This window comes from Thamnophis elegans, chromosome 10, assembly GCF_009769535.1.
Source record: "Thamnophis elegans isolate rThaEle1 chromosome 10, rThaEle1.pri, whole genome shotgun sequence".
Taxonomy (NCBI): Eukaryota; Metazoa; Chordata; class Lepidosauria; order Squamata; family Colubridae; genus Thamnophis; species Thamnophis elegans.
The window spans coordinates 10,775,353-10,801,238 of NC_045550.1; the positions used below are offsets into that span (position 1 = coordinate 10,775,353).

A 25,886-nucleotide genomic window follows, 5' to 3' on the forward strand; every position below is an offset into this window, starting at 1 on the left:
TTCAGAATCCTGCAATAGAAATCTTGAGCCTCCGAAACAGAGTTAAGACAAAATCTTTGATTCTCAAATGTAACCGTGATGCGGCAGGGGCCTCCCATCTGTATCGAATCTGTTGACTCCTAAGCTCCTTAGTTAAAAAGGTGTAATCCCTTTTGCCTTTAACATCTGGAAAGGTATTTCTTTGAAGACAATCAAGTTCTGGCCATCAACTCGGAGACTGTTATTATAAAACTTTTGCACAATCGCATTTCTAGATTCTTTTGTAGAAAAATATTAATTATGTCCCTCGGGAGCTGTCGCTGTTCCGCAATCAATGAGTTCTGGCGATAGATCTTCCGAATCTGCCAATCAAAGTTAAGTCCCGGGCTTCCCACCGCATCGCTGAAGGCTTCAGCAAAGGTCTGTTTCAAATTCTCTTGCTCCTTTTCACGGAATCCTCTGACTCTTATTGCAAATGCCTTCCTATTAAAATTTATCATCATGAGCTTTCTTCATTGTCTCTAATTTTTGTTGTAAAATTTGAATGTTGGTAGTCAAATTAAAATTAGCCTTCTCCAAACTTTCCAATTTGTTCTCTATTTCAGCAGAGTAATCTGACAGGGCAGACACGGCTGCAAACGTATTCGCCTTCATTTGATTAACTTTAGACTTTAATCATCATAAAGTTCCCATACAAATTCCTTAATTTCTTGTTTAAAGGCATTAAACATTTTAAAGAAATATTCCTGTGTTAGAAATTCTCCAGTAGAGGGCATAGGAGACAAAGGTTGTGGTTCCAGTAAAAATTCTTTAAATTCTTTAGACACATTTGTAGCAAGACGCTTCTTTGACCTGGGTGCCATAATAAATAAACAAGTAAGCAGCGCTTTGCTCCCCTCTATTTCCAAAAAAAAAAGAGTTTATTTTGTTAAGGAGCAGTCTGCAGGAAGGTAAAACCGGCTAAGTACGTCCACTATTAATCATCCACGGAGAGAAATCGCCATTTTGAAGTCATTTAGACAAAGAAGTCTCTAAAACAAATGGTGCTGGTATTTAAGATAGTAATAAAAGCATAAATCTCACAGGGGTGGGACCCGCCCGTATCAATTCTAGCTTGAAAAAACTTTGTTTTGTCCTGGGGGGGGGCTAGCCTGTCCGGGGCTGCCAAAAAAAAAAGGCAGCTGAGAAGAACTGGCTGGAGAAAGCTCTGCTCCGGCTGAATCTAATCTCTGTCCACAGCCAAAAAAAAGAAAAAGGCTGTGGCTTACGAATAGACCCTCGCCTACAAAGCTACTCCCTGCCCCTTTTTTTGCCAAAAAGGGGTGCTATCTATGATCTTGTTTAGATATACAGACCAGATCTCTGAGGAGCTCGGTGGAGCCCTCCTCGGCAACAGGCCACGCCCCCAGGAAGTCTTCGCGGCAAGTCTGAATTTGAGAAGACACTGTAGATAGCACTGAGCTAGATCAGCATCTGGCTTGTTATAGCTTCAATAATTTATAAGTCATGAAGGCAAGGAAGTGTAGTGGGAAACATTTCAAATATACATCTTTCCAAAGGGGGGAACACATCTCATGGAAAGGCAAACAAAAGTCATTGAAAGCTTTCACTATATTATTGAATGAAACACTGGGAAAGAAACTTGTGAAAACTAAGGCTAGTTCTAGAAGGTAGAAAAATTTAATATTTCTAGGGCCATGATCAGCAAAGGACCTACAACCTCAATAGTGTCATTTCACATGCAGTGGATTTCAGATTTTATAATTTCTGCTCATGGGCTATGAGGGTTAAAGGTCAATACATCTGTACGAGCCCCGGGCTTTCCACAGTAGTCTTAATCATTATCTCATCATTATCTGATCATTACAGTCTACTGATTGATTTCCACACCAAATGACCTCCTTACCATTTTGCAGATAGACTTTGCCTCTTCAGAGAATTTATGGGAATACACCTCTTCCATCTCCAAGACTCTCCTGTCTACTTCTTCCCGCTTCACCTTCTCTTTCCTTCCTCGAAAGGGTGACTGTCCTGCAATCATTTCATAGATTAAGCAGCCTAATCCCCAGTAATCAGGGCTGAGGGTATACCGCTGGTTATTCAAGACTTCTGGAGCTGGGAAAAGAAAAGCGACAATGGAAAAAAGTTCCCTGTGTCTATATTGACGTCAGCATGACTACCAAGGCAAGAATGAAATAAGAGATTCCATTTAGTCTGGCCAAGGATCAATTTGATATAGGAGGGAAGCTCAGTGGAACTTGTTTCACAGGTATTACAATAATAAAATAAGTCATTTATGTAGGTTCACTTCCGTATAGTTGGAAACGATTATTCTCCATGATAGTGCAAATAGTATTTCCAGGATTTAAATGGGAATGGAGACCACTGTTTACCCTGTGATAATCTCCATAGTACGCAATACACAAGGATATCTGTCAGGTGGCAATCATTCCAAATACTTTACTTTTCCCTGTCAGAAAATATCAGAATGGATCTTTTCAAGGATCTGTAAAGGATATGGGTATCACATAAGCTTACCCTAACAACAACAGTCTATATTCAATTAGTTTTCTTTATCACACAAGTCACATTATTATATGTGATATGAAATTAGTTTTCTTACACACTGGAGTCTGGTACAAGCCACAATGATTTCACACATGGCATGATGTTATTATGCTGTGAATGATGTGAATTTTACTAATTTGCTTAAATCATATCACGTCCTCATGTGATCATGACAATTTGTGTTGCCTACCTCATAATGGCAAGCAACTGCATCCCCAGTGTTTGGTAGTGTATTGGGAAGGGGCTTAAGGGACTATAAAAGTGGTGCTAAGAGTGCACAAGACCAGAGGGGGTTGCTTCTGGTTCTGCACCGTTTGGTCCACCCACCCATCCGGACAGGAGTTTGCCGAACCAGTAATAAAAAAATTGGCAACCCACCTTGCACAAGACCAGGAAACAATCTCACATGCCCATCTCTGATTTAAGTTAAAATCTTAGTGCCGTTTATTTGCAATAATCTCATTCCATTTTTTTTCATTTTCAATTCTCTGAAGCATGAGGTTTAATTTTACTAAGATTTACAATATATAATACATGGTAGGAGTTCTATGGACTCTATTTAACATATCATTCACCTAGAGCAGTGGTTCCCAAACTTGGCACTTTAAGACTGTGGACTTCAACTCCCAGAATTCTCCAGCCAGCAGAGCTGCTGGCTGGAGATTCTGGGAGTTGAAGTCCACAAGTCTTAAAGTTGCCAAGTTTGGGAACCAACTGCCTTAGAGAAATGAAAACTATCAAGAATGAAAAAAAACAACTACTTAATTTTTTTCAGAATAATTCCTATATTAAATGTTTACCTCTGCAGTCAACTGCAATACAGAGATGAAATATAAATGGTCAACTACAGCTATTGGGAGTGGTGGTGAAGGGGGGAAGGAATTAAGTCATAAAAGTATCTAATAGATAAAACTAATAGTTCATAAGCTCTAAATGCTGGATAATATTCAAATGGTTCATTAGGTGATTGCTATCTTGTTCTTCCCCAGGCCATTCATGGACATCATGTTTATGACAATCCTCGCAATTCCTTATTTAACGCACTGTTCTTATTAAATATATTTTTAACTTTTACCAGTGCTGAGGTTACATAAACCAATCTGAGGGATGCTGCCTTGCACAAGCAATTAGGGGAGGACATACAGAGAATGTGACTTGGTCAAGTGATCCTACATATCAGAGATTCAGCCATCTGTTCAGTCATGCTGATTTGACTGTTATCATGCATGAACAGAGTTTGTTTTTCTTTTACATTACAGAGTTGAAATATAGTCTTCGAAGCTGAAACAACAGACTATTCAGACCACTCACCCATATACCCAACGTTCCTACTCGTCCACGGATGGAGTCACCTCAGGAATTTTAACAGCTAGTCCAAATCAGATATTTGATTGTGGCCTAAAGTGGAGGTGAAAATTTTTTTTAGCATAGGCATGATCTGTAGAAAACAATTATTTGCTATTAAATACATTATCAAAACAATCTAACATTGTAGGGAAGAAAATAACCAAGTGTTTGGAGGAACTCATCTGAAAAATTGAAAGGAAACGCTTGATATTACGGCAGGCCAAAATATCCCTCTGCTTTCAGATAAAAGTACAAGCTTGGAACACGAGATGGTTTTAGAATAGCAGGGAGAATTTAAGAATGTTAATCTGAATATACATTAGATATTAAAAAACACTTTTTAATGTGTTTAATTTCTTCAATCCCTTGAAAAGGTGCTATGCCAGAAGCTTTCCATCCAGAGAAGCAAAACCTGTCTGAAAAACAAAACTGCATTGGAAGTGCAATCAAGATTTATGTATTTTGTTCCTTTCAATGGAGGGGAAAAATCCCTGGAAGGTGGGGAAGGAAATGGTGGAGTTGCTAGGAATCATTATAACATCTAATGTAATTCCTTGCTTGGTGAAGTAATCCAAGCATATTTAAAATATGGTTGCTCACCATTGCGTGACTATCAAACCTTTAGGGAATATTTCTAATCAGCCATTAAGATTTGCCTTCCTGTAATATTAAGATTACTGCCCCATAGAGCACACCAACTAACCAATTCGAATTACAATGAGCATTTTCATTATTTTCATCAAAGGTGGGTTCCTACCAGTTCGCACCAGTTCGGTAGAACCGGTCGTCAAATCTACCAAACCGGATATAGAGGTTCCACCAGAAAGCAGGCCATACCTACAGAAGAGGTTCCAAAATTTTGAACCCACCACTGACATACACACACACACACACAGACAGACTCACACAGAGAGAGAAAGAGAAGGAAGGAGAAAGAAATAAAGAAGAAAAGAAAAAAGAAAAGAAAAGTGAGAGGAGAGATGGAAGAAAAAAGGAAAAAGGGACAGAGAGACAAAGGAAGGAAAGAGAGAAAAGAGAGAAGAGAGGAGAGAGAGAAGAGAAAGAAGAAAAGAAAAAAGGAAAAGGAAAGAGAAAGAAGAAAAGAAAGAAAGGAGAGAGAGAGAGAGAGGAGAGAAAGAAAGAAAGAAGAAAGAAAGAAAGAAAGAAAACACATGGCCGGTGAGCCACTCCCACCAGGTCACATGGCTGCAAGCCACTCCCACAAAGGAGGCCACACCCACAAAGTAGGTTCGAAAAATTTGAAACCCACCACTGGTTTTCATCCTCCCCACTCCTAAGATTGCATTCTCCACAGCAAAAATGATAAGCAATTGAATACTTTGGCCAAGTGTTATTTCATCAGACTGTTTTCCACTTTGGTTGTCTTGTTTACTTGGACTAACAGACTTTGCAGGCCTCGTGTGTTACCTGCAGAGATGGGCAAACTTTTGATGGCTACAGATTGTATTTAAGAAAATTTGGCCACTATGGAAGGGACAAAATCCAAAGCTGAGTGATATGTCACACATATGGGCTGGGATGGGATTATACAATTTTTCCACCTGGCTTTTAAAAAAAGGTAAACTTGAAAAAGGTAGATTTTTATTTTTTTGAAAGTACATTATGGCTAGTAACATGTAAGTAAGTTAACATTATTAGCTTCTTGTACACCTGTCTCAAAAGAGCCGAGGTGGCGCAGTGGTTAGGGTGCAGTAGTGCAGGCCACTTCAGCTGACTGTTATCTGCAGTTCTAATCTCACCGGCTCAAGGTTGACTCAGCCTTCCATCCTTCCGAGGTGGGTAAAATGAGGACCCAGATTGTTGGGGGCAATATGGACTCTGTAAACCGCTTAGAGAGGGCTGAAAGCCCTATGAAGCGGTATATAAGTCTAACTGCTATTGCTATTGCTAAAATTAGAGGAGACTATACCACCAATTTTCAGCAATTGCAGTTGGAGGAGGCTGTGGAGGAACATGATGGGGGGGGGGGAAAGTTCAGATATGTTGGTTATATATCCACCCCTGTTTTACAGGTCTCTTAACTGGGGATTAGACCAGAAGTCTTGCACTTCTCCACTGACATCAGATCACTTCTGCGACAAGGAGAACTTTGCCTTGCATGAAGGACTAACAGAGTGATACTATTTATGAGTTTCAAAGTAGCTGTAATTCAAATAAAGGCTATATTTTGCCATCCATGACTCTATTCAATTCAGAAAGTTGCTGAGCTGATGGATTAATCTATATGGATATAAATAGAACAAATAATTCAATGTAATTGAGTTGGGGTGGATGTTAACTCGGAGGAGCATTTGAAATTTAAAAAAAAATAGTTTGGCAACCCATATTTCATATTTGAAGCTTAGCATAGTCAGTTTAATGCCCCCATATTATTTCTCATTGCTTAGACTGGTAATAATATTGATTGGTCAAAGGAACGATTCCCATTGTTTACCCAGGTAGCAATGTTGTTCTGTTGTAGGCATAAGGGCAAGAAGTACAAAGCCCATCTTCAGAGAAATGACACACACAATTGGTCACCCTCCTTGTTGGATAAGAGAAAATATAACATTTGTATAAACCTTTCTTAACATTTTTACTATTAACCTAAAATCAGTGCCAGATTTTCCTATAGGCTAACTAGGCTTCAGCCTAGGGCCTCAAGATCAAGAGGGGCCTACATTCAAATTGTTAGCAACATTAAAATTACGCTATTCTAAAAACAGTGAACACTAAAACACTGAACCGAAAATAAGGAGAAATTCTACGCATATGACTAATAAACAAACATAAAAATGTATTGGTTAAGATCGTTCCAGCGCCGCGGCAGTTGGGGAGCCCGCCCACGTTCCCGGCACCGGCGGTCGGGCGAGAGGCGCGGCCGCTTCCAGTAGCCACCCCGTCGACGCGGAGCCCACCAGCGGCCAGGCAGGTGAGGGCGAGGGGGCCGAGCCGGGCCGCTGAGTACAGCAGGGAAGGCGGCTGGCCTTGCTGCCTTTGCTGCAGAGCAGAACCGCGCTCCGTCGGGAGGCCAGCTATATATTGATATATATTTATGTATATCACAGCAATGATGTATTTTATTGTCTCTCATGTAATTTACAAACTTAAAAATGGGAGGCGAAAGGGCCTCATAAGTGGAATAGCCTAGGGCCTCTTTTCATCTAAATCCGGCCCTGCCTAAAATGCTCTTCTTTTCACAAGGTCTCTTCTTTTTTGGCAAAAGTGCCATTTTTTTTCTCTATCCAAAGTTAAATGTTGTTTATGATTTAGCCTCTTATCCACTGCAGAGAATGATTTGGTTGTGTACAGACAACTATATAAGCCATTTTACTGTAGACAAAAATGTTTTACCTAAAGCTCTCAGACTTACCATAATCATCTAACAGGATATTTTCTGGCTTCAAATCCCTGAAGAATAAAAAAGAAACTGCTGTTATTTCTGTGGAAATTGCTTTGATAAAATGGAAATTGCAAGTACTTTCCAACCATTTAGGCAGTAGGGTGTCAGTTTACCCATCAAAAGAATTCAGAAAGTCAATTAAAAAACATGGTTTTTCAGCAACATGAAAATCACAGCCTACCACAATCTCAGGCCATTCACTTCAGCTGGATATGACCAATGAGGACACCATGCAGAGTATTTTGTATGTGTTCTCTAGCTAGTCATTGTGGCAGCCGCCAGAACAGCATTTCTCAATCTTAGCAAATTTAAGATGTCTGGACTTCAATTTATGTAGTTGGCTGCAAGAATTCTGGGAGTTAAAGTTGCCAAGGTTGAGAACCCCTGTAGATTTGTCTATATGAAAACCATGTCTTAATTTCTCTGCAACTGAGAAATTGTGATGGATACTCTTAACTATTTCTGTTTCAAAAATATAGGATGATTGAATGTGGAGTTCTCTTGAAAGGAGCTATTTTCTGGTTAGTATTTCTCTGCCCATCATGAATGAATTCAGATACAAGCTATAGTCTGTTTAAGAAAAAGACTGCACAGATAAGGTACGTCTTCTGCAAGATTTTAAACTGATATGGATATATGTGGTAGATCTGTTTTAACAGGTCTTATGAATGGACAGATATTCAAAAAGCACAGCTATTATGTTTTGTGGAGTTGCAAATATTTCTTCCTTTCTTCAGAATCCAATGCCTAAAATGACCACTCCAATATTAAATATTTACGGCCAATGTGGGAGAAAGCAACGGATTAAGACCTCTAACTCTTCAAGGAAGTGTTTAAAATTAGGATGAAAAAGTATGTTGAGAATAGCCTTTTATCACATTAATCCAACATGTTCCTTTTTGTTAAACACCAAGAATAAGCCTTTGGTGGTATTTAAAATAAGGCCATCCATTTTACATCCTCATTCCCTTCACATATTTTCTCAGTATTATTTGTTTAAAAAGGAGGCTTGTTAGCACTGGTTTATCTTGTGAAGTTTATCTTGTGAGGTCAATAGGAATTTAAACTAACAAAAAGAAGAGAACCAAAATGTTCTTAGTTCATGTGCCTTTGCTTATAATAACAAATAGTGCATGTAATATATTTTGAACAAATAAAAGTTCCCCAGTGATTAATAGAGGAAAAATAATTAAGTTTACTTTCAAGTAACGACAAAGCTTAAATCATTTCTGAGAACAATATAAAATACTGAAAGAAGTGTTTCAGGACCTTTCCTATCACAAATTGGTCTGATGGTCAACTTGAATTGTATTCTAAACAATTCTTGTGTCATAATTTTAGAACAATAACATGTTTCGTATGTTAGGGATATAATTTGTGAAGATGTACTATCTTATTTAACACACTCACTTGCATTATTTTATTTAAGTAAATTGTTTCCTGGGTAAAAATGTGGCAGTAAAATCACCTTAGGAGTACTCTTGTCAGTTCAGATATAAGGTAAAGGTTCCCCTCGTACATACGTGCTAGTTGTTCCCAACTCTAGGGGGCATTGCTCATTAGCATTTCAAAGCAGAAGACCCAGCGCTCTCCAAAGACATCTCCGTGGTCAGGTGAATGGCATGACTAAATGCTGAAGACACACAGAGTGCTGTTACATTCCCACCAAAGTGGTCCCTATTTTCTACTTGCATTTTTACATGCTTTTGAACTGCTAGGCTGGCAGAAACTGGGATAAAATGAGAGCTCACCCCGTTACGCGGAGCTAGGGATTCAAACTGCTGAACTTTCTGATCGACAAGATCAGTGTCTTTTGCCACTGGGCCACAGCGTCCTCTTCAGTTCAGATATATTGCCCAAAATATTACCATTAAAAAAAACCCATAATGGTGTTTAGCAATTCTTACATTTGGGTGAGCTAATGAATGCCATAAACTTTCTCTTGTAAATGAATAATTACTCTCATAGTCAGTTATTCTTATGAAAAGGCAAAGTAATTCATCCCTTAATTTCAAGCAGGCTTATTAGATCTTTGGATGCTTCAGATCTTTGCCTCTTTGTTGTATTATCTTTAAAAGCACCTTTAACAGATAGGTTCCTAATCAAAATGGTATTTAGCACTTGGGCTCAATATTCAGGCATTGGAACTCACATGGAGATAGAAAGAACTGTGAAGAATAAAGCATAGAGAGAATTTTGCAGAAGTGAGATTTTATCATAAACTATTAGGTTGTTTACATTTCAATTCTATGGGGCTAGTATTTTGCAGGATCTGAATAACACCCCTCCTGCATTACATAATAAAGAAGCAGGAACAATTGCTCACACTTGATAGTATCTGAAATGAGCATTTCATGTATGGAAAAGTCACTTTTGGGTAGCTCACGTCAAGACCAAAGGCCATGCATGTTTTGTCTGAATATAGATCCAGAATAGGTGTCAAGACATAGGTTAAGGCATTTTGGATAAAAATGTGGTGGATCATGCAAAATATCTTTAAAAGAGGGATAAAATTTACTCCTCAGTTATTTTTACTAGGTATATGTACTGACTTTACAGCGGTAGAGACCAACTTGGTTCTGCACCTAATAACGGCAGCAAGACTGTTGGTGGCGCAATACTGGAAGAAGGAAGACTTGCCTACAACTCAAGAATGGACATTGAAAGTTATAAACCTAGCCGAGATGGCTAAAATATCGGCATATCTTAAAGACCACTCAAATGAGATATATAAATGACACTGTAAAAAATGGATTGACTATACACAAAACAAATACAGGACTAAGAAATTCCAGATAGCCTATCCTTAAGATTAGGAATAATTTAAACTGTTCAAAGTTTGTGCAACAGGAAGAAGCTGAGTTCAACGTTGAGATGTTATTGATTTTCTTTTTTTAAATTTCCTTTGTCTTAATATATTTTAGACTGTGTTTGATAAAAAGCTACACCGTGTACGGGCTCTGGGAAGTCGGGGGGGGGGGAAAAGGGAGGTGGGGTCTTAGGGGGAGGGGGGATATATAGTATGTGCTAGATTTTAAAGTAACATGATTGCACTTGTATACTGTTGCTCTTTAACTCCAGTGTAAAATAGGACAAGCTGAATATATTATAGATAGTAGAAATACACCGAAGGGAGGAGTAGAGGGATAGAAGAAAGAGGGGTAGAGAGGGTGGGAGAGAGGATTGGAGGGAGGGTGAGAAGGAAGGAGGGAGTGTATTGGGAGAGAGGTGTAGAGGGGGAGGTAGGGTAGAGGGAATGATGGTGGGAAGAAGGAAAGTTGGAGGGGGGCGAAAGAAAGGGTGTATGGAGGATCGAAGAGGTACATTGGGTTTCTATTTTGGGGGGTATTATTGACAAGAGGAATGGCTGTGTTTATTGTTTAATGTTATATGGCCCCGGTTCTATACAGTACATGTGTGACTGTACGAATATGAAAATGGAAAATAAAACACATTTACACAAAGACATGACACCTGCCCCACATGTGATTGGTCCAAGCAAACTGTTGTGGGAAAGGAAAAGCGGGAAGGAAAAAGTTCAAATACAGCCCACCTTTCCCCAAATTTTCCTAGCATCCCTCCTTCCCTACATCTCCTTATGTCCAAGACAAGAAGATAAATGGCCATACAATCTTCTAGCTTAGAAGGAGGAGCAGGTGGAAAGGAGAGAAAGGAAAGTTAAGTGACCCAAGCTGGACTGTAAGCATCTCTTTGATCTGCAGAGGTTGAGAGACAGAAATCCGTTTGAATTCAAGATGGTGGCTAAGGGAATATAGGAATAAAACTGTTGAGAAAATTGGTAAATGGGCCCAGGCCATGGGGCAGAGGAAGGGAGAGAAGGATGGTACATATTCCTTGCTCTACTCATCTCAAAAGGCCCCTCTGGAATTTTTTTTACGGCCTGGAACAAGTAAAATATTCCGGAATGGTTTGTCTGAATTTTTCAGCCAAAATATATTTGTTTCAGGTTCCAAATGAAACACAATTTCTGGAGTGTAAAGGCCGAGGTAATGAATCCTAGTCAATTTCTCAGCCAGGTATTGAAGAGGCTCCAATCACAATATGGACGTTCCTTATGTGTCACAAACACAGTGACTCCTGTGCAGATTTATACCTTAGTATATGATTATATACCTTAGTACAGTGTTTCTCAACCTTGGTCACTTGAAGATGTCCGGACTTCAACTCCCAGAATTCCCCAGCCAGCGAATGCTGGCTGGGGAATTCTGGGAGTTGAAGTCCGGACATCTTCAAGTGGCCAAGGTTGAGAAACACTGCCTTAGTATATGAGATATGATGGTGCAGAAAAAATATCTGGGAGAAAGGATTGATTTTACTCTTTTTTTCACTTTCACAGCTCACTTCCATTAGGGAAAAAAAGTTTTCCCCATACTTTAAATTGCAATATAAATAGTTAAAAATCGTTTTCACACATTGTTATTCAATCTTCATCCCACCATTATTTGCAAAAGCTGCACCATGGGGTTATCAATTTTTTTCTTGGTAAGACGATTTTCATAACCGTATATTATATAATTCCTGTAATCCAGTACTCAATTGTAAATAATTCTTCCTCCAGAGAAATTAAACATTTTTGCAAAAAAAAAAAATGCTCTTTGATCAGGACCTTACTTTTTTCTGTTCATTATTGATTCAGGATTGATCTAGAAACACCCATTAATCAATTTAGATTTGTGTTCTGTCCCACCTTCTCCGCTTAACAGACGACAGGCAAACAAACTTAAAAGGAACTCTCTTTATCCGTTCTCGGCTCAGACTGGCTGCGAGCCCAAAAATAACATAAATACAGTCTCTGATGAGATAACAGAATACCAAACAAAAACTCTTACAAAGCAATGCACTTCTCCAAGTGTCTCCTTGAATCAGGGTTACAGAAAACAAATCACTTCTCCAAGTGCTCTCAAATAAACCACGACCGATGATCAATGAATGTTGAATGAACGAAGGAACGTTGACTCCTGCAACCAAGGCGTGGCACCATCCATCCTTTTATCCCCAGAAGATGCCCCTAACGAGCTCCAGCTGCATTGTTAATCTTGCATCCCGAAAAGACTCACAAAAGACTGCTGCTGAGTCACAACAGATTTGTAAGGATAAACTGTGCAATAACTGTTGGCTCAAGGCCACACCTTTTGGTGGGAGAGAATTTTTTGCCACTTAATCATAAATTCCAATTAATTTGGTACCTATGTTGCATTTTTTGCTCTTTTGTTGTAAGGGTTCAGATTCAAGGTTCAAGGTTCATTTTATTTATATGCCGCCCTATTCCAGTGGGACTCAGGGCGGCGCACAAACCCAAAGGAGGGGAAGGGAAACACAAGAACTACAACAAAAAGTACAGAGAATTTAAAACAACCAACAGCCACACACGTCGAGAGGGGAAGAAACTCATCAACCCCAAGCCTGCCGACACGCCAGGTTTTAACGGCTTTTCGGAAGGCCTGGAGAGAGGTGAGGGTCCTAATCTCTGCGGGGAGCTCATTCCAAAGGGCTGGAGCCGCCACAGAGAAGGCCCTCCCCCGGGTAGTAGCCAGATGACATTGGCTAGTAGACGGAACCCAGGAGGCCTAATCTGTGTGATCTAATGGGTCTTTGGAGGGTACCATAAAAAAAGGTAATGAGAAACATATTGATACCTAGGTATAGAAACAGGAAATATTATATGAGGATAATAAGAATTCCTCTAAAGCGCAAATGCGTGTGATTTCCCGAAAGCATGGGAGAAAATCTACCTGTACACGGTGTTTTCCCTGTGAAGGTCTTCTAAACCACAAAGAATCTCTGCAGCATAAAACAAAGCTCTTTCTTCTTCAAAGCCTGGGTTTCCCATATTGTAGATATGGAATTTCAGGTCTCCCCCATTCATTATGGTTAGAACTAGGCAGAGGGCGTCCTTTGTTTCATAAGCATAGGCTAGATTGACCTGGAATGAGAGTTTTAGTCAAGAAAATTATTCATGCCCAAATTCATACGAGCCGAGGTGGCGCAGTGGTTAGGGTGCAGTACTGCAGGCCACTTCAGCTGACTGTTATCTGCAGTTCGCGCGGTTCTAATCTCACTGGCTCAAGGTTGACTCAGCCTTCCATCCTTCCGAGGTGGGTGAAATGAGGACCCAGACTGTGGGGGCATATGCTGACTCTGTAAACCGCTTAGAGAGGGCTGAAAGCCCTATGAAGCGGTATATAAGTCTAACTGCTATTGCTATTGCTAATTCACTCATAGCTACCATTTTGTGTTAGAAAAGACATGACATCATTCAGTTAAAAAAGAAGAGATGGGATAGAATCCTAGCTACTAAAAAAAAAACACATGGCAAGAATACAGGCAGTTATTGTAAAATTCAATCCCACAGGACCAGAGGTTTAGCCATAGGAGGTTTTGGACTTGTGCTGGAGCCCATCCTCAACGAAATTCTTAGAATGGGCTTCAGCACAAGTCCGAAAGTTCAGAACTAGACATCTGATCCTGGTGATCGACCCAGATTAGTTCCTGCAACATTATCCTCGGATACAAATAGTTGCCTTCATTCATGTAAGATATTTTCATAAGATCATACTACACACCAGTCAATGGTGAGTTTTAGTTTTTTACTACTGGTTGGCTCATGCTCGCTCATAGCAGAAGCATCCAGGGTGGGTGGGGGGGGTGGAGCCTCCTGCTCCTGCTACTACCAGTTCGCCCGATCAGGGCCAAACCAGGAGCAACTCACCTCTGACACCAGTGGTGAAATTCATTTTTTTTACTACCGGTTCTGTGGGTGTGGCTTGGTACGTGTAGCAGGGGAAAGGACACTGCAAAATCTCTATTCCCACCCCACTCTGGGGCCAGCCAGAGGTGGATTTGCCAGTTCTCCAAACTACTCAAATTTCTGCTACCGGTCTCCAGAACCTGTCAGAACCTGCTGAATTTCACCCCTGCTACACATAGTACTGCAGATTTAGTTCATCAGGAAAAAGTTAGAAAATTTATTGATTCAAGATTAAGTATTGTCTTATTTATTACTACACATTCTTCCAGCAGAAGCAGCAGCTACAACTAATGAAAAAGGCTTTGCAGATTCTAGAGTTTTGGACTTTGGTAGGGTCTTGTAGAGAGCTAATAGGAGTAGGCATTCCATTGTAGAGTGAGCAATTTGCAGCACCGTTTTTTCCATAAACAATTATTTTGGAACCACACAGTGCTGTCAAATTCCAGTGAAGGATACATAAAAACCCACTGCGATTGCAAAAGTAATAACAGAAGAACTCATACAGAGCTAGCACCAGAAACCTGATTTAAGTCACGATGTAGCCTGGAAGTAATACAGCTGCATACATTTTGTTATAAATGCCCATCACTGATGGACCTGTTATTGAGAGCTGATGCCCATTACAAATTTGGCAATACTTACTACAAATTGACTATTGACTTTTTCTAGAATCTGCTTTTCATTTAGGGCCATGGATTCACCTTTCCTCTTCTTTATCCTTTTTTTCTAATCTTTTGCATGCATACATTTTCCCAGTTGCTCGTACTTGGCAGGCGCATACCTGAAAAGAGGAAAGTTACAATAAGGAAAAAAGTATACAGGACAAATCATCAGTTATCAAAGCCAAATCAATCTCTTTTCCCTACTTTGTCTTGATTTTAACAAAATTCTTTTAACCGGAGACTAAGCAGACATTTAGTAGGAGGACAAAAGGAAATCTTCAAATGCAATAGGTCTGATTTTCCATATTCTTAATTTAGAAAAATAATACATAGGACAATCTCAGGCTGGGTCCTATAAATCAGGTATGTTTACACAGAAGATCACTTGCCATTGATTTAAATACCATGTTTCCCTGAAAATAAGACCTCCCCGGATAATAAGCCCAATCGGGATTTTGAGAGCATGCGCTAAAATAAGCCTTCCCCCCAAAATAGCACCACAGTAGCAGCCATGAGGTGACCATGCTTGTCTCTTCCTGCACCTCAAAAATAATAAGAACTCCCCAAAAATAAGGCCAAGTGCTTATTTCGAGGGTCAAAAAAAAAGACCCTGTCTTATTTTTGGGGAAACACGGTACTGGGTCCTACATTTCTAAAAGTGAGAAGGGCCAAGGCAAAAAAGTAAGCGGGAAGATGGTATGCTAAAAATAGTATTGATAATAATGAAGCACAGTTAATATCATCAGGATTAGTGCATTTAATAATATGTATGGTCAATTTGGTGAAAATCTTTGGGGAACCCACCAAAAGCTTGGGAGGGTAAAAGAGCTGAGGTGGCGCAGTGGTTAGGGTGCAGTATTGCAGCCACTTTAGCTGACTGTGATCTGCAGTTCAGCGGTTCAAATCTCACCGGCTCAAGGTCGACTCAGCCTTCCATCCTTCCGAGGTGGGTGAAATGAGGACCCGGACTGTGGGGGCAAGTTGCTGACTCAATTTGCTAAAAAAAAAAATTTGTAAACCGCTTAGAGAGGGCTGAAAGCCCTATGAAGCGGTATATAAGTCTAATAAATAAATAAATAATAAATAAATAAAAATAAATAAAATGTGACTATATCTATATAGTCACTAAGTAGAGAGATTCCATCTTCACTTCCAATAGTTAAGACGAGAATCTAAAAAACTATATCAGCACAGGTAGTCCTTAATTTGACTGTTTGAAGTTACAACGGCCCTGAAAAAAAATGACTTATGACCATTTTTCACACGTATGACCATTGTGGCATCTTCATGGTCACCTGATTTACATTCGGATGTGTGACAAATGACTCACAGTAATGAAGGTTGATGTGTCCCGGGGTCATGTGATCATCTTTTACGACCTTCTGACAAGCAAAGTCAATGGGGAAACCAGATTCATTTAAAAACCATGTTCCTAATTTAACAACTGCAGGGATTTACTTACCAAGCGTGGCAATAAAAGTCACAAAAATGGGGCAAAACTCACTTCACAAAGTGAGTTTTGAGCTCCATTGTGGTTGTAAGTTGAGGACTATCTGTAATTCATTACAAAACTTGGGAGAAAAAAACCATGTATATCCCTTTCTCACACACCCAATGAATCAAGTTTAAGAACTCTTATACAGCAAGAATGAAATCATGCAATTTCATGCTTCAATAGATCAGATTTATCAGCAGAAAATAATTGGCTACCCTTACAAGTAGAGAGTTTGTAAAAGAAGATTTACTCACCTCTCCAAAGCCACCTTTTCCTAATACCCTGTATTGCCTAAATGTGTTTTTTGTTACTGGTTGTCTGAAATAATAAAGAAAATTGGGAGAGCGAAAGAGTATGTTTTAATACGTTTTATTAAGCTTCAGTTTTAAAGCAGTTGGTATCCTTAATGCTGATTTTTTTTTTAAAAAGGTCAAGCTATTTCCCTTTTCTTTAAAAAAAAAAAAATGCTTGTTTTTCTAAAGTGAAATATGGCCGAGTATTTCATAACCCTTCATTTTGCACAATCCACAAATTCTTCATTAAGGATCATTTAGCTGTGAAAATGACTGCTTTTCAAACACTCCGAACGTTTCTTTTTTCTCATCTGGCCATAGGATATGTCAAGGAAGAGGGGAAACTCCTCTCCAGAAGATAACCAGGCTAAGCCTGAGAGAGGGTGTCAAGTGGATCATTAATCTCAAGTTCCTTCATGCCCACAAGAGATCTAAGACCAGCCCACCTTGAATTCCATTGACCCTCATCTACTACCAATTTGTTTTAACTGTTAGTAGTTCAGATTCTTGTAGGGAGTGTTAACATGCAATAAACGTATATTCATTTGAACTGCATCGGCTACTGATTTCCTGTACTTGCTATTAATTGAATATATCATCCATCCATCCATCCATCCATCCTCCCTATCATCTATCTCTATCTATCTATCTATCTATCTATCTATCTATCTATCTATCTATCTATCTATCTATCATCTATCTCTCTATCATCTATCTATCTATAATCTGTCTGTCTGTGTCTGTCTGTCTATCTATCTATCTCTATCATCCATCCATCCATCATCCATCCATCCATCCATTTATCTATCATCTATCTATCTCATCTTCCTTAGTTATCGTTTGTTCATTATATTGGATCAGGTTGCTTGATTTCATTCACTTTATTCAACTGAGCTGTCTGAATATGGATTAAGAAATGTAATCTGGAAGACAACAAATTTGGAAAGATAGTACTAAAATATTTTCTGCCTATTCTTTTTCATGTTCCCTAGTACATGAAGGCTGTACTGCACTAAAGTTCTGGTGAAGAAATGGCAAACTGAAAATAACTCTGTTAAAGTGAAAGTCACAACCATACAATGAAGATCCATAGACTGGCTTTTTAAATTCCTCTCCAGAAAAGGACAAGACTTGAGATTGCCCTCAAGTGGTCCAGGTAGATGGTTCTTGTGAGGAGACCATAAGACCATTGAAAGGGTTCAGAGCTCTGGAATAGCCAGCTTTTTTCCTCAAACAACAGTCAGGGCCTTAAAAAGGACACAGGGTCCACATACTTTCTGTTCTAATCATTTTAGGAAATTTCTTTTTTCTTATTTAGAAACCTTTGAATCAACATATTTTACAGCACTGGATAAATTTTCTTCTGTACTTAGCGAAAGAAGTTCTAAACAGATCTTTAAGGATTTAATTGTGTTTTCTTTTGGAATAAACAGCAAAGGAGTCAGAAACCTTGATTTTGGAAGGTTACTAAGGGTCCAGATGGATTGGAAATAAGTTTTTGAAATTAATTCTAAGAATCTTTCAGGTGGGAAAACGCTTTTGCTTAGAAATCTCTTTAAAATATGATGACATATTGAAAGTTAGATATTAGAGGGAACTGGAAGGAACTAATAATTACAATTAAAGGAGAGGAATGTTTAAATTTGACTTACTAATACAGAATGAAGCAAATATTTTTACATTGGACATATTGAAGGATATTTATGAACAATTAATCTAGAATTAATTTTAAGAGTGTCTGCTTCTATAGATAGACGGTATTTAAAATATCTTACAACAGAGCAACAAGTTTTATCTGACAAGATTGAGAATGATCTGAAAGATTAAAAGAATGACAGGTTAAATGAACGATATGGAAAAACTGGACATAGAAAAGAGCCACCTAATATCTTAATAATGAAAAGGGATATACAAATAACAAACTAAAAAAGTGACCTGGATAAATTTCCTATTTACAAAAGAGTCTTGTGAAAGCCTTGTAGAATTTTGTGAAAAGGAACAAAGAAAAAACAAAAAGAAATCCAGTTCTGGGACATAATTTGAAAGGACTAAAAATCAAGATGGTTAAAAATAGAAAATATAAAGTTGGCTTATTTCATTGCCAGTTTTCTCTAGTAACTTTTACTGGACTTTTGTTCATTAGTATTGAACAACAAAACTTTAAAAATTTGTTATAGTTAAGAGATGTAATATGGGAAAAAGTGATAATTTGTTGTATTTTAGGAATGATGAATTTCTAAAATGGTTTACTTATTGTGATGGTGGGAGAAACTATTTCTTTATACATTTCTTTTCCTTTTTTATTATATTCTTATTTTTTCACATTTCTGCACTTTGTATTTTTCTTATTCTTCTCTTTTTATCTTTATTGGTTTTTTAAATTTTAATTATCTTTTTAATTATATCTTTTAATTTTTTAAAAAAAGTTTTGCTGAATCCACTGTAATGCCACTTACCTTTCTAGCCATTTCCATTGGAGAAATCTGTCAAAATACATGCTGTCTGAGTATTCTTGAAAAGGTTCTCCACTTAGGTACTCATGAACTGACCTATTTCATATGAAAAAGAAAGAAATATTTGACAAGCTTGCTCCGAGTCTAGATAGCCACCCCAGTTTTCTGCAGACAGGATGCCTATTTTTAAATCTACTAACTCAAAAGTATCAGACGCATATCATAGGAATAATGTGTTACTTTTTATCAAATATTTTATGTATTCCTTTTTTATCTAACCCCGTTCTATTTTTTCTTATGGTTGCCCATTCAGCTAATATACATTATCCTAACATATAAGATATCCAAGCGGTATCAGATTGCTGCTAAACTAATTATTTAGTTCTTTTCCATCAAAGAACAAAATGAGAGTAGTAAAATTAAAAGGCAGAAGTATAATTACTTGTATGAAAGCTTCTAAATTTTACAAGTACCTCTGTAAAGCATCCATGAACAACAAAAACATCTGCTGGAAATAATGTCTTTTAATGATCTGTCTCTTTTGGTATTTTCTTTTCTTAAGACCTGGCAAATAGCTCAGCACCACAAAAACATTGTAGATACAAATATTTACACATGGAGCTCTAGGATACAATAAAAAGAAAATCCTAACTTTGCGAAACCGGTAAGCCTTTCTTTGGACAAAAGGATGACACCACAAAAACAGACCTCCTATTTCAGGTCTCTTAGATCTAAAGGGCATTTTGAAACATCTGCGTGTTTCTTTATCTATGTGAATTACACAACCTAATTTTTTTTAAAAAAAATTAAGCAAGCACTAAAAAGGAGTGACTACTACAAAACAGAAAATGTGTTTTGTTATATGCATAAAAGAAGTGCATTATGACTTGGAAGCTCAGTCAAAACGTTCTGACTAAGTCACAGTTCAGTTGAACAGAAACCCCAACTGTCTTGGGTGTTATGGTTTTACAGCTGAGACAACATCTGGAGGGAATCAATTCAGCACCTTCCTTCAGGTCAACTGCTATGTCTGTCTTAGGACCTGGCCTGTCTAGCCTCTTCCTGTCTTCACCTTCCTTTCTTTTACCTGCTTTCATTCACTGTGCACTTCCTGTTTTACTGTCACATTCCATTCTGGAATATCTTTTGACTAGAATAGTGTTGGCGAAACTTTTCGGCACTGAGCGCTGAAACGGGAGTTTGTGTGTGTGTATGTGCTGGAAACTGGAAGAGCAGCTGCCCAGTGCACATACACGTGCTGGGAAGATGATTTCCGGTTTACGGCCCGTGCATGCGCACCTCTCACCAGTTTGTGGCACGTATGCATGCATGAAGACCAGCTGGCCGTGTGCATGTGTATACCGTAAAATGGAAGATCATATTCCAGTGCGCATGCGCAGCTTCTGGCACCACCGCACGCGTGAAGACCAGCTAGCCAGCACGCTGGAACCCGGAAGAGCAATGGGCAATGGCTCGCGTGCCAGAGAGATGGCTCTGTGTCACTTCTGGCACACATGCATAGCCATAGGACTAGAACATACATAAGGCAGTCCTTGACTTACAACCATTTGTTTAGTGGCCATTCAAAGTTATAGCAGCATGGAAAAAAGCGAAGGACTTGCTTCCAGAAGTCATGGGTACTCTATCACTGGAAGTTTTTAAAAAAGATTGGACAACTATTTTGTCTGAAATTGTATAGAGTTTCCTGCTTGAGTAGACTTTTGGAATGAAGACCTCCAAGATTCTGACCAATTCTGTTATTTTGTTCTGTTCTGACTTATGACCAGTTCTCACACTTACAACTGTTGAGAACGTATTTACAAAAAAAAAGTCTTATGTAAATCAACAACAAATGATCTTTAAATGCCAAAGTGCACTTACTTTACACAGGGTAAGAACAGATCTTTACACGGGCTGTTTTCAAGTTTTTCTTTTATCTGCTGTACAAGATCTTGACTGGCTTCCGCTACATAAACTGGAGACTATGAAAAAGTAGAGAGAATCCTCAGTTCATTATGTAGCAGGAGAAAGTATTTCCCTGACATCCAAGGCACCAAGATATAAGAAAATATACAAAAATAATATTCGTGTTTATTTATTTTGAGACATCTATGCTGCTTCAAGCTAACAATTCCAGTGAGGTTATACTCAGTGGTGGGATTCAGCCAGTTTGCACCACTGTGTGACAACCGTTTGTTAACCTTCTGAGCAGTTTAGTGAACTGGTTGGAAGAAATCATTAGGTCAGAGAACATACACACACAAAACACACAACACCTCTCTGTTGTGTATGTGACATGTCCAGTTTTCTAAATCAGACAAGGATAGTGTAGCAAGGTGGATAATTCTGCATTCTTCATATGAAGCAGTTATTATAATGCTTAGTATTTTAAAGATTTTTATTAAGTTCTGCTTCCATATTCATGTACCATGACATATACATTTTTACAAATAGCACGATCAAGACTCCCTGTTTTTGCTATGATATTTCTTTCCACAAAAAGTTGAGTACAGTTCTTCATTTCATCTTTGCTTTCTGAGTACATGGTGTACTGAAATTACCTACTTTCTAGTTGATCAAAAACACCATTTTAATATATTTTTAGGGAAGGGTGTATGTCTTCATTTACAGTTTTTGTAAACCTAAATAAGGTTTCACACTTCACAGAAACTTCCATTCAACTTTCTATCGTAAAAAAGGGCAGAATCCAGGAAATAACTTCTCCCACTATGAAGTCATGAAACAAACAGCATTTTTTTTTAAAAAATATTTTTTATGTAATGTCTCATTTTTTTTCTTTCTGAGTCAAGTCAATCTGTGGATATTTTTCTTTTGTTTACAAGCATGAGTCAACTTTTTCTTTTAAACAAATAATAATCCTAGCACACTATCTAAAAAGAGAAAAGTAACCCCTGGATTGATACCATTATGTGATACACTGCTGAACATTTGCTAAGCAGTGTAAATAGAAATAAACTCTTTTCTTTATTCCTTTATTGAATACTTTAAAAAAAACAAATACAAAATAAAACATAAAAATGAGAAAAGAATGTAATACAATAAATAAACCAGGAATTTAAAATGTCATGAAAGGTACAGCTTTCTAAAATATTATGAATTATGGGCAATAGTTATAAAGATAAGATATATAACATGACTAATCAAATAAATATTAAACTTAAGCTAAAAGTAGTTTATAATCAGTATAACATAAATCAGCTGAAATTGTGCAATGTTTCATTCATTCACATTTAGACATTTAGTACAGATGAAAAGTCCAATTTAGATACCTCATGTAAATTAATACCATATAGATTTTACCCATGAAAATAAACTTTCCTACATCTTTGTAGAAAGTTTATTTGCCTGGCTTAATAGAAGGTTTAGAAAACACACCTATCAGGAAACAGAGAGAATAATTCGGAAGGGAAAATAAGTAAAATAAAACTTAACTCCTAATCATATATAATTCAACTACATTTAAAGACACGTTACCAGCTTTCCACAACATGGTACGTTCTAAATGTGTTGTCCATAGAATGTACGAGGGAAAAATTTTCATTATTCACAATCTCAGTAACTGCAGCCATGGTTATGTGTATAAACTGAAGCCTTGCCAGCCATCTGAATAATAATAATAAATCTATTTTAAATAATCTTTCCACGTTTACTCTTTTCTTCTTATGCATATTTCCTGAATTTGGACTTGCATAGTCACTCCTACTTTAGCTTGGACAAGAACAAGTAATGCAACTGTATATTTTGCATAATTTTTATTAATTAAGATTAATTTAGATTATCACTTTTATTTTGATGAAATTTGAAATGACTGAAATAGGGAACTAATTGTGTGCATGTGTGCCTATGTATTTGTATTTGTAAATAATGAAAATGAAGAAATCTGACAAAATATTTATATTTTTTCTTCATTTAAAGCTAATATTTTTTTTGTGGTTGTAAACCAGAGTTTGCTTTATTCTACAAGAACACAGTCAAGGGGATGAGTTATATCACTGGCAAGTAATGCTATATTCCATTTCTTATTCCAAGTATTTAAGAAATAGACGCTTTTGAGAAATGGTTTCCATATGTAATTGTGTTTCTGTTGCAGGCCAAATTTAATTAGGTTCTGCAGGAAGAAATGTTATTTAGTCCAACAATACATCACAACATTTCAAGTCATTTGTCATCATTTCAGAAATTGAAGTATTGATGGAGAGAGATAAAATTGCTGAATCCTTTCCCAGAATTTCATAGAGAGCTGCAGGTAGTACAGTTCCAATTATAGACCATGGAGGGTGGGGGGAAGGATTGTGCAAAATTATCTTCCTGACTTTCTAGTATTAACGATTCTGCATACAAAATATTTTGAGAACATCTCAAATAAAAACAACAAGCAACATTCTTGAAAAGCTTGGTTCAAGTTAGCTTGAACTCCAATTTGTACAGTCTGTGAACCTAAAAGGCTAGGAGAAAAACAACACAGAAGGCTGGTTGAGACATCACTAAACAACAAACAACCTTTTCCCAAAGTTGAAAAGTTCCAAGAATTTATTTATCATTCAAGAAAGCTTAATGATAGACACTTTGACACTGCCCTTTCCAAGCTGGTTTATGGAAATGTTTATTTTGTCTTCTGCATTATCTTTCGATTTCCTAATCTAGATTATTGTCCTTTTCTGGAAATTCAAGTAGCCAGATCAAACATTTATTATCTTAGAGATCAATTCAGGTAAGCAAATCCTGGAATATTTGCTAAATTCAAACCAGAAGCAGTGACATCATAGATGTTGAAGGACGCATCCAATTCAGCCAAATAGAAATTTTGATACTTAATTTTAATGAATATTTCTATATACTGTAGATCAGGGATCCCCAATCCAAGTTTGTGGACCAGCACTGGGCTGCAGCGTGCCAGAAACTGGGCCACACAAACAAGCAGAGCTCCATCCGCGGGATGCAGACAGCCCGCAAAACCACACCCTCTCTATTCCTTGGAAACGTGACCCGTCAAAACCGCGGAGGTACAAAATCGCGCTCGACGAAAGCGCGCATTTGACATCATCACAGCGCGACGAAAAAAATTAAAATTGAAATAAAATTAAAATTAAAGCAAGCCGATTCACATAAAGGTAAGGGTTAGGTTTAGGGTCAGGGTTAGGGTAAGGGTTATGGTTAGGTTTAGAGCGTTAGGGTTACGTTTAGCGTTAGGTTAAGGGTTAGCGTTAGGTTTAGCATTAGGTTAAGGGTTCGTTTAGGGTTAGATTTAGGGTTAGGTTAAGGGTTAGGTTTAGGGTTAGGTTTGGGGGGGTTTAGGGTAAGGTTTTTGCTTTATTTTTACATTTTTCGATCATAGCACGATGTTTTCGTCGCCCTGTGATGACGTCAAATGCGCGCTTTCGTCGAGCGCGATTTTGTCCTCCACGGTTTTGTGGTGGAACCTTGGAAAAACCTCTTTCCCTCCAGTCCCCCATGCCGCCTGAGGCCGCTGTTGTAGATGATTTTGTATTTCTGTCCCAAAGGCTCTTAGAACACGATTTAATAGCTTTATTGTCTGTTGGTAATGGATTGTAATACTTGCAAAGTCATACCTTTCATAAGCCGCTTTCTACTTTATTTAATATAACACAGCACACATGCAATGCTATTTGAGGCAATTGTATCAACAATGTTGGTATTAATTAGACTATGTTATGCTTTAGATTGAAGGGGGAGAGAGTCAACAACCCTTAAACCAAACATTATTTTCCCAGGATTGCTTTTACAGCTGTAGAGGGCAGTTACCCAATCACAGGAAAAATGCAGCTGTTCTGAGAAGTTGCCAACAAGTGTTATATGAATCCAAAGCACCCTTTTCTCTTGAGTCCAAAGACTGCACAACTGCAATATTAACATTCACGTTATACATACACAAAGATAAAATTTCTTAATGTCTGAATTATCAGAGAAAAATTACAAACAAAATTGAAATTCCTGAACATTTATTTTTAGCATGGAATATAAGAATTGATTAACTGAACTGGATTAATGAATTAATAGAAGATCTCACTGCAGATTGAAAACAAGACCACTAGTTTTCTGAAACCAGCCTTCCTTCCTTCATATTCCTCCAGCCCTCAAGTGGAGCCTAGTATGCTTCAGTACGGTTCGCTGCACTGCACTGACCCCTGCACTGAACATTAGGTTGGCCTAAATGACCTATTCCAAAAGTATTACTTTCAATGCAACCATTCTATCCATGCACACACCTATCTCATTATGGAGGAAATAGGAAGACGCAGTTAAGCACCATGCATGCATAGTACAGAAATATCATGTGGCATATGAGCATATTTGTATTTGTATTGTATTTATTATTTGTATGCCGCCCTTCTCCGGGAGGACTCAGGGCGGCGAACAATTCAAGGGGGAAAAAAGGGGAACATAAAAGACAAAATACAAATAATAAAAGTAGACAACAGTCGCACAACATACATGTTCGAGAGGGGAGGGAACTCATCACCCCCAGGCCCTGCCGGCAAAGCCAGGTTTTGACGGCTTTTCGGAAGGCCTGGAGAGAGGTGAGGGTCCGAATCCCTGCAGGGAGTTCATTCCAGAGGGCCGGAGCTGCCCCAGAAAAGGCCCTCTCCCAGGTAATAGCCAGCTGGTATTGGCTGGTAGATGGCACCCGGAGGAGGCCAACCCTGTGAGATCTAATGGGTCTGTGGGAGGTAATTGGCAGCAGGCGGTCTCTCAAGTACCTCAAATAGTCTACATTTCTAGCTAGAAAAGATGTTGAGGATGAGACAAATAAAACTGATTGTGCTTCTTTTCTGTCAAATGTAGAAAAACAAACTCTTGATATGGCTCCTTGTCCTATATTATTGGCTCTGTTGGCACACAGGGTTATGGAAATACACTATGTTGCAATAGCAAAA

General features: G+C 38.2%; 1 protein-coding gene across 1 annotated transcript in view; it reads right to left on the reverse strand.

Moving 5' to 3' along the window:
- Positions 1–25,886, reverse strand: part of GRK5 (G protein-coupled receptor kinase 5) — a 196,016-nt gene that overhangs the window by 15,145 nt on the left and 154,985 nt on the right. Inside the window, 11 exon segments of the mRNA XM_032225719.1 lie at positions 1,886–2,094; positions 3,855–3,902; positions 3,905–3,925; positions 3,928–3,945; positions 7,268–7,305; positions 13,051–13,241; positions 14,709–14,793; positions 14,795–14,847; positions 16,478–16,541; positions 18,973–19,065; positions 20,851–20,951. Coding sequence (XP_032081610.1) covers positions 1,886–2,094; positions 3,855–3,902; positions 3,905–3,925; positions 3,928–3,945; positions 7,268–7,305; positions 13,051–13,241; positions 14,709–14,793; positions 14,795–14,847; positions 16,478–16,541; positions 18,973–19,065; positions 20,851–20,951 — 921 coding nt within the window.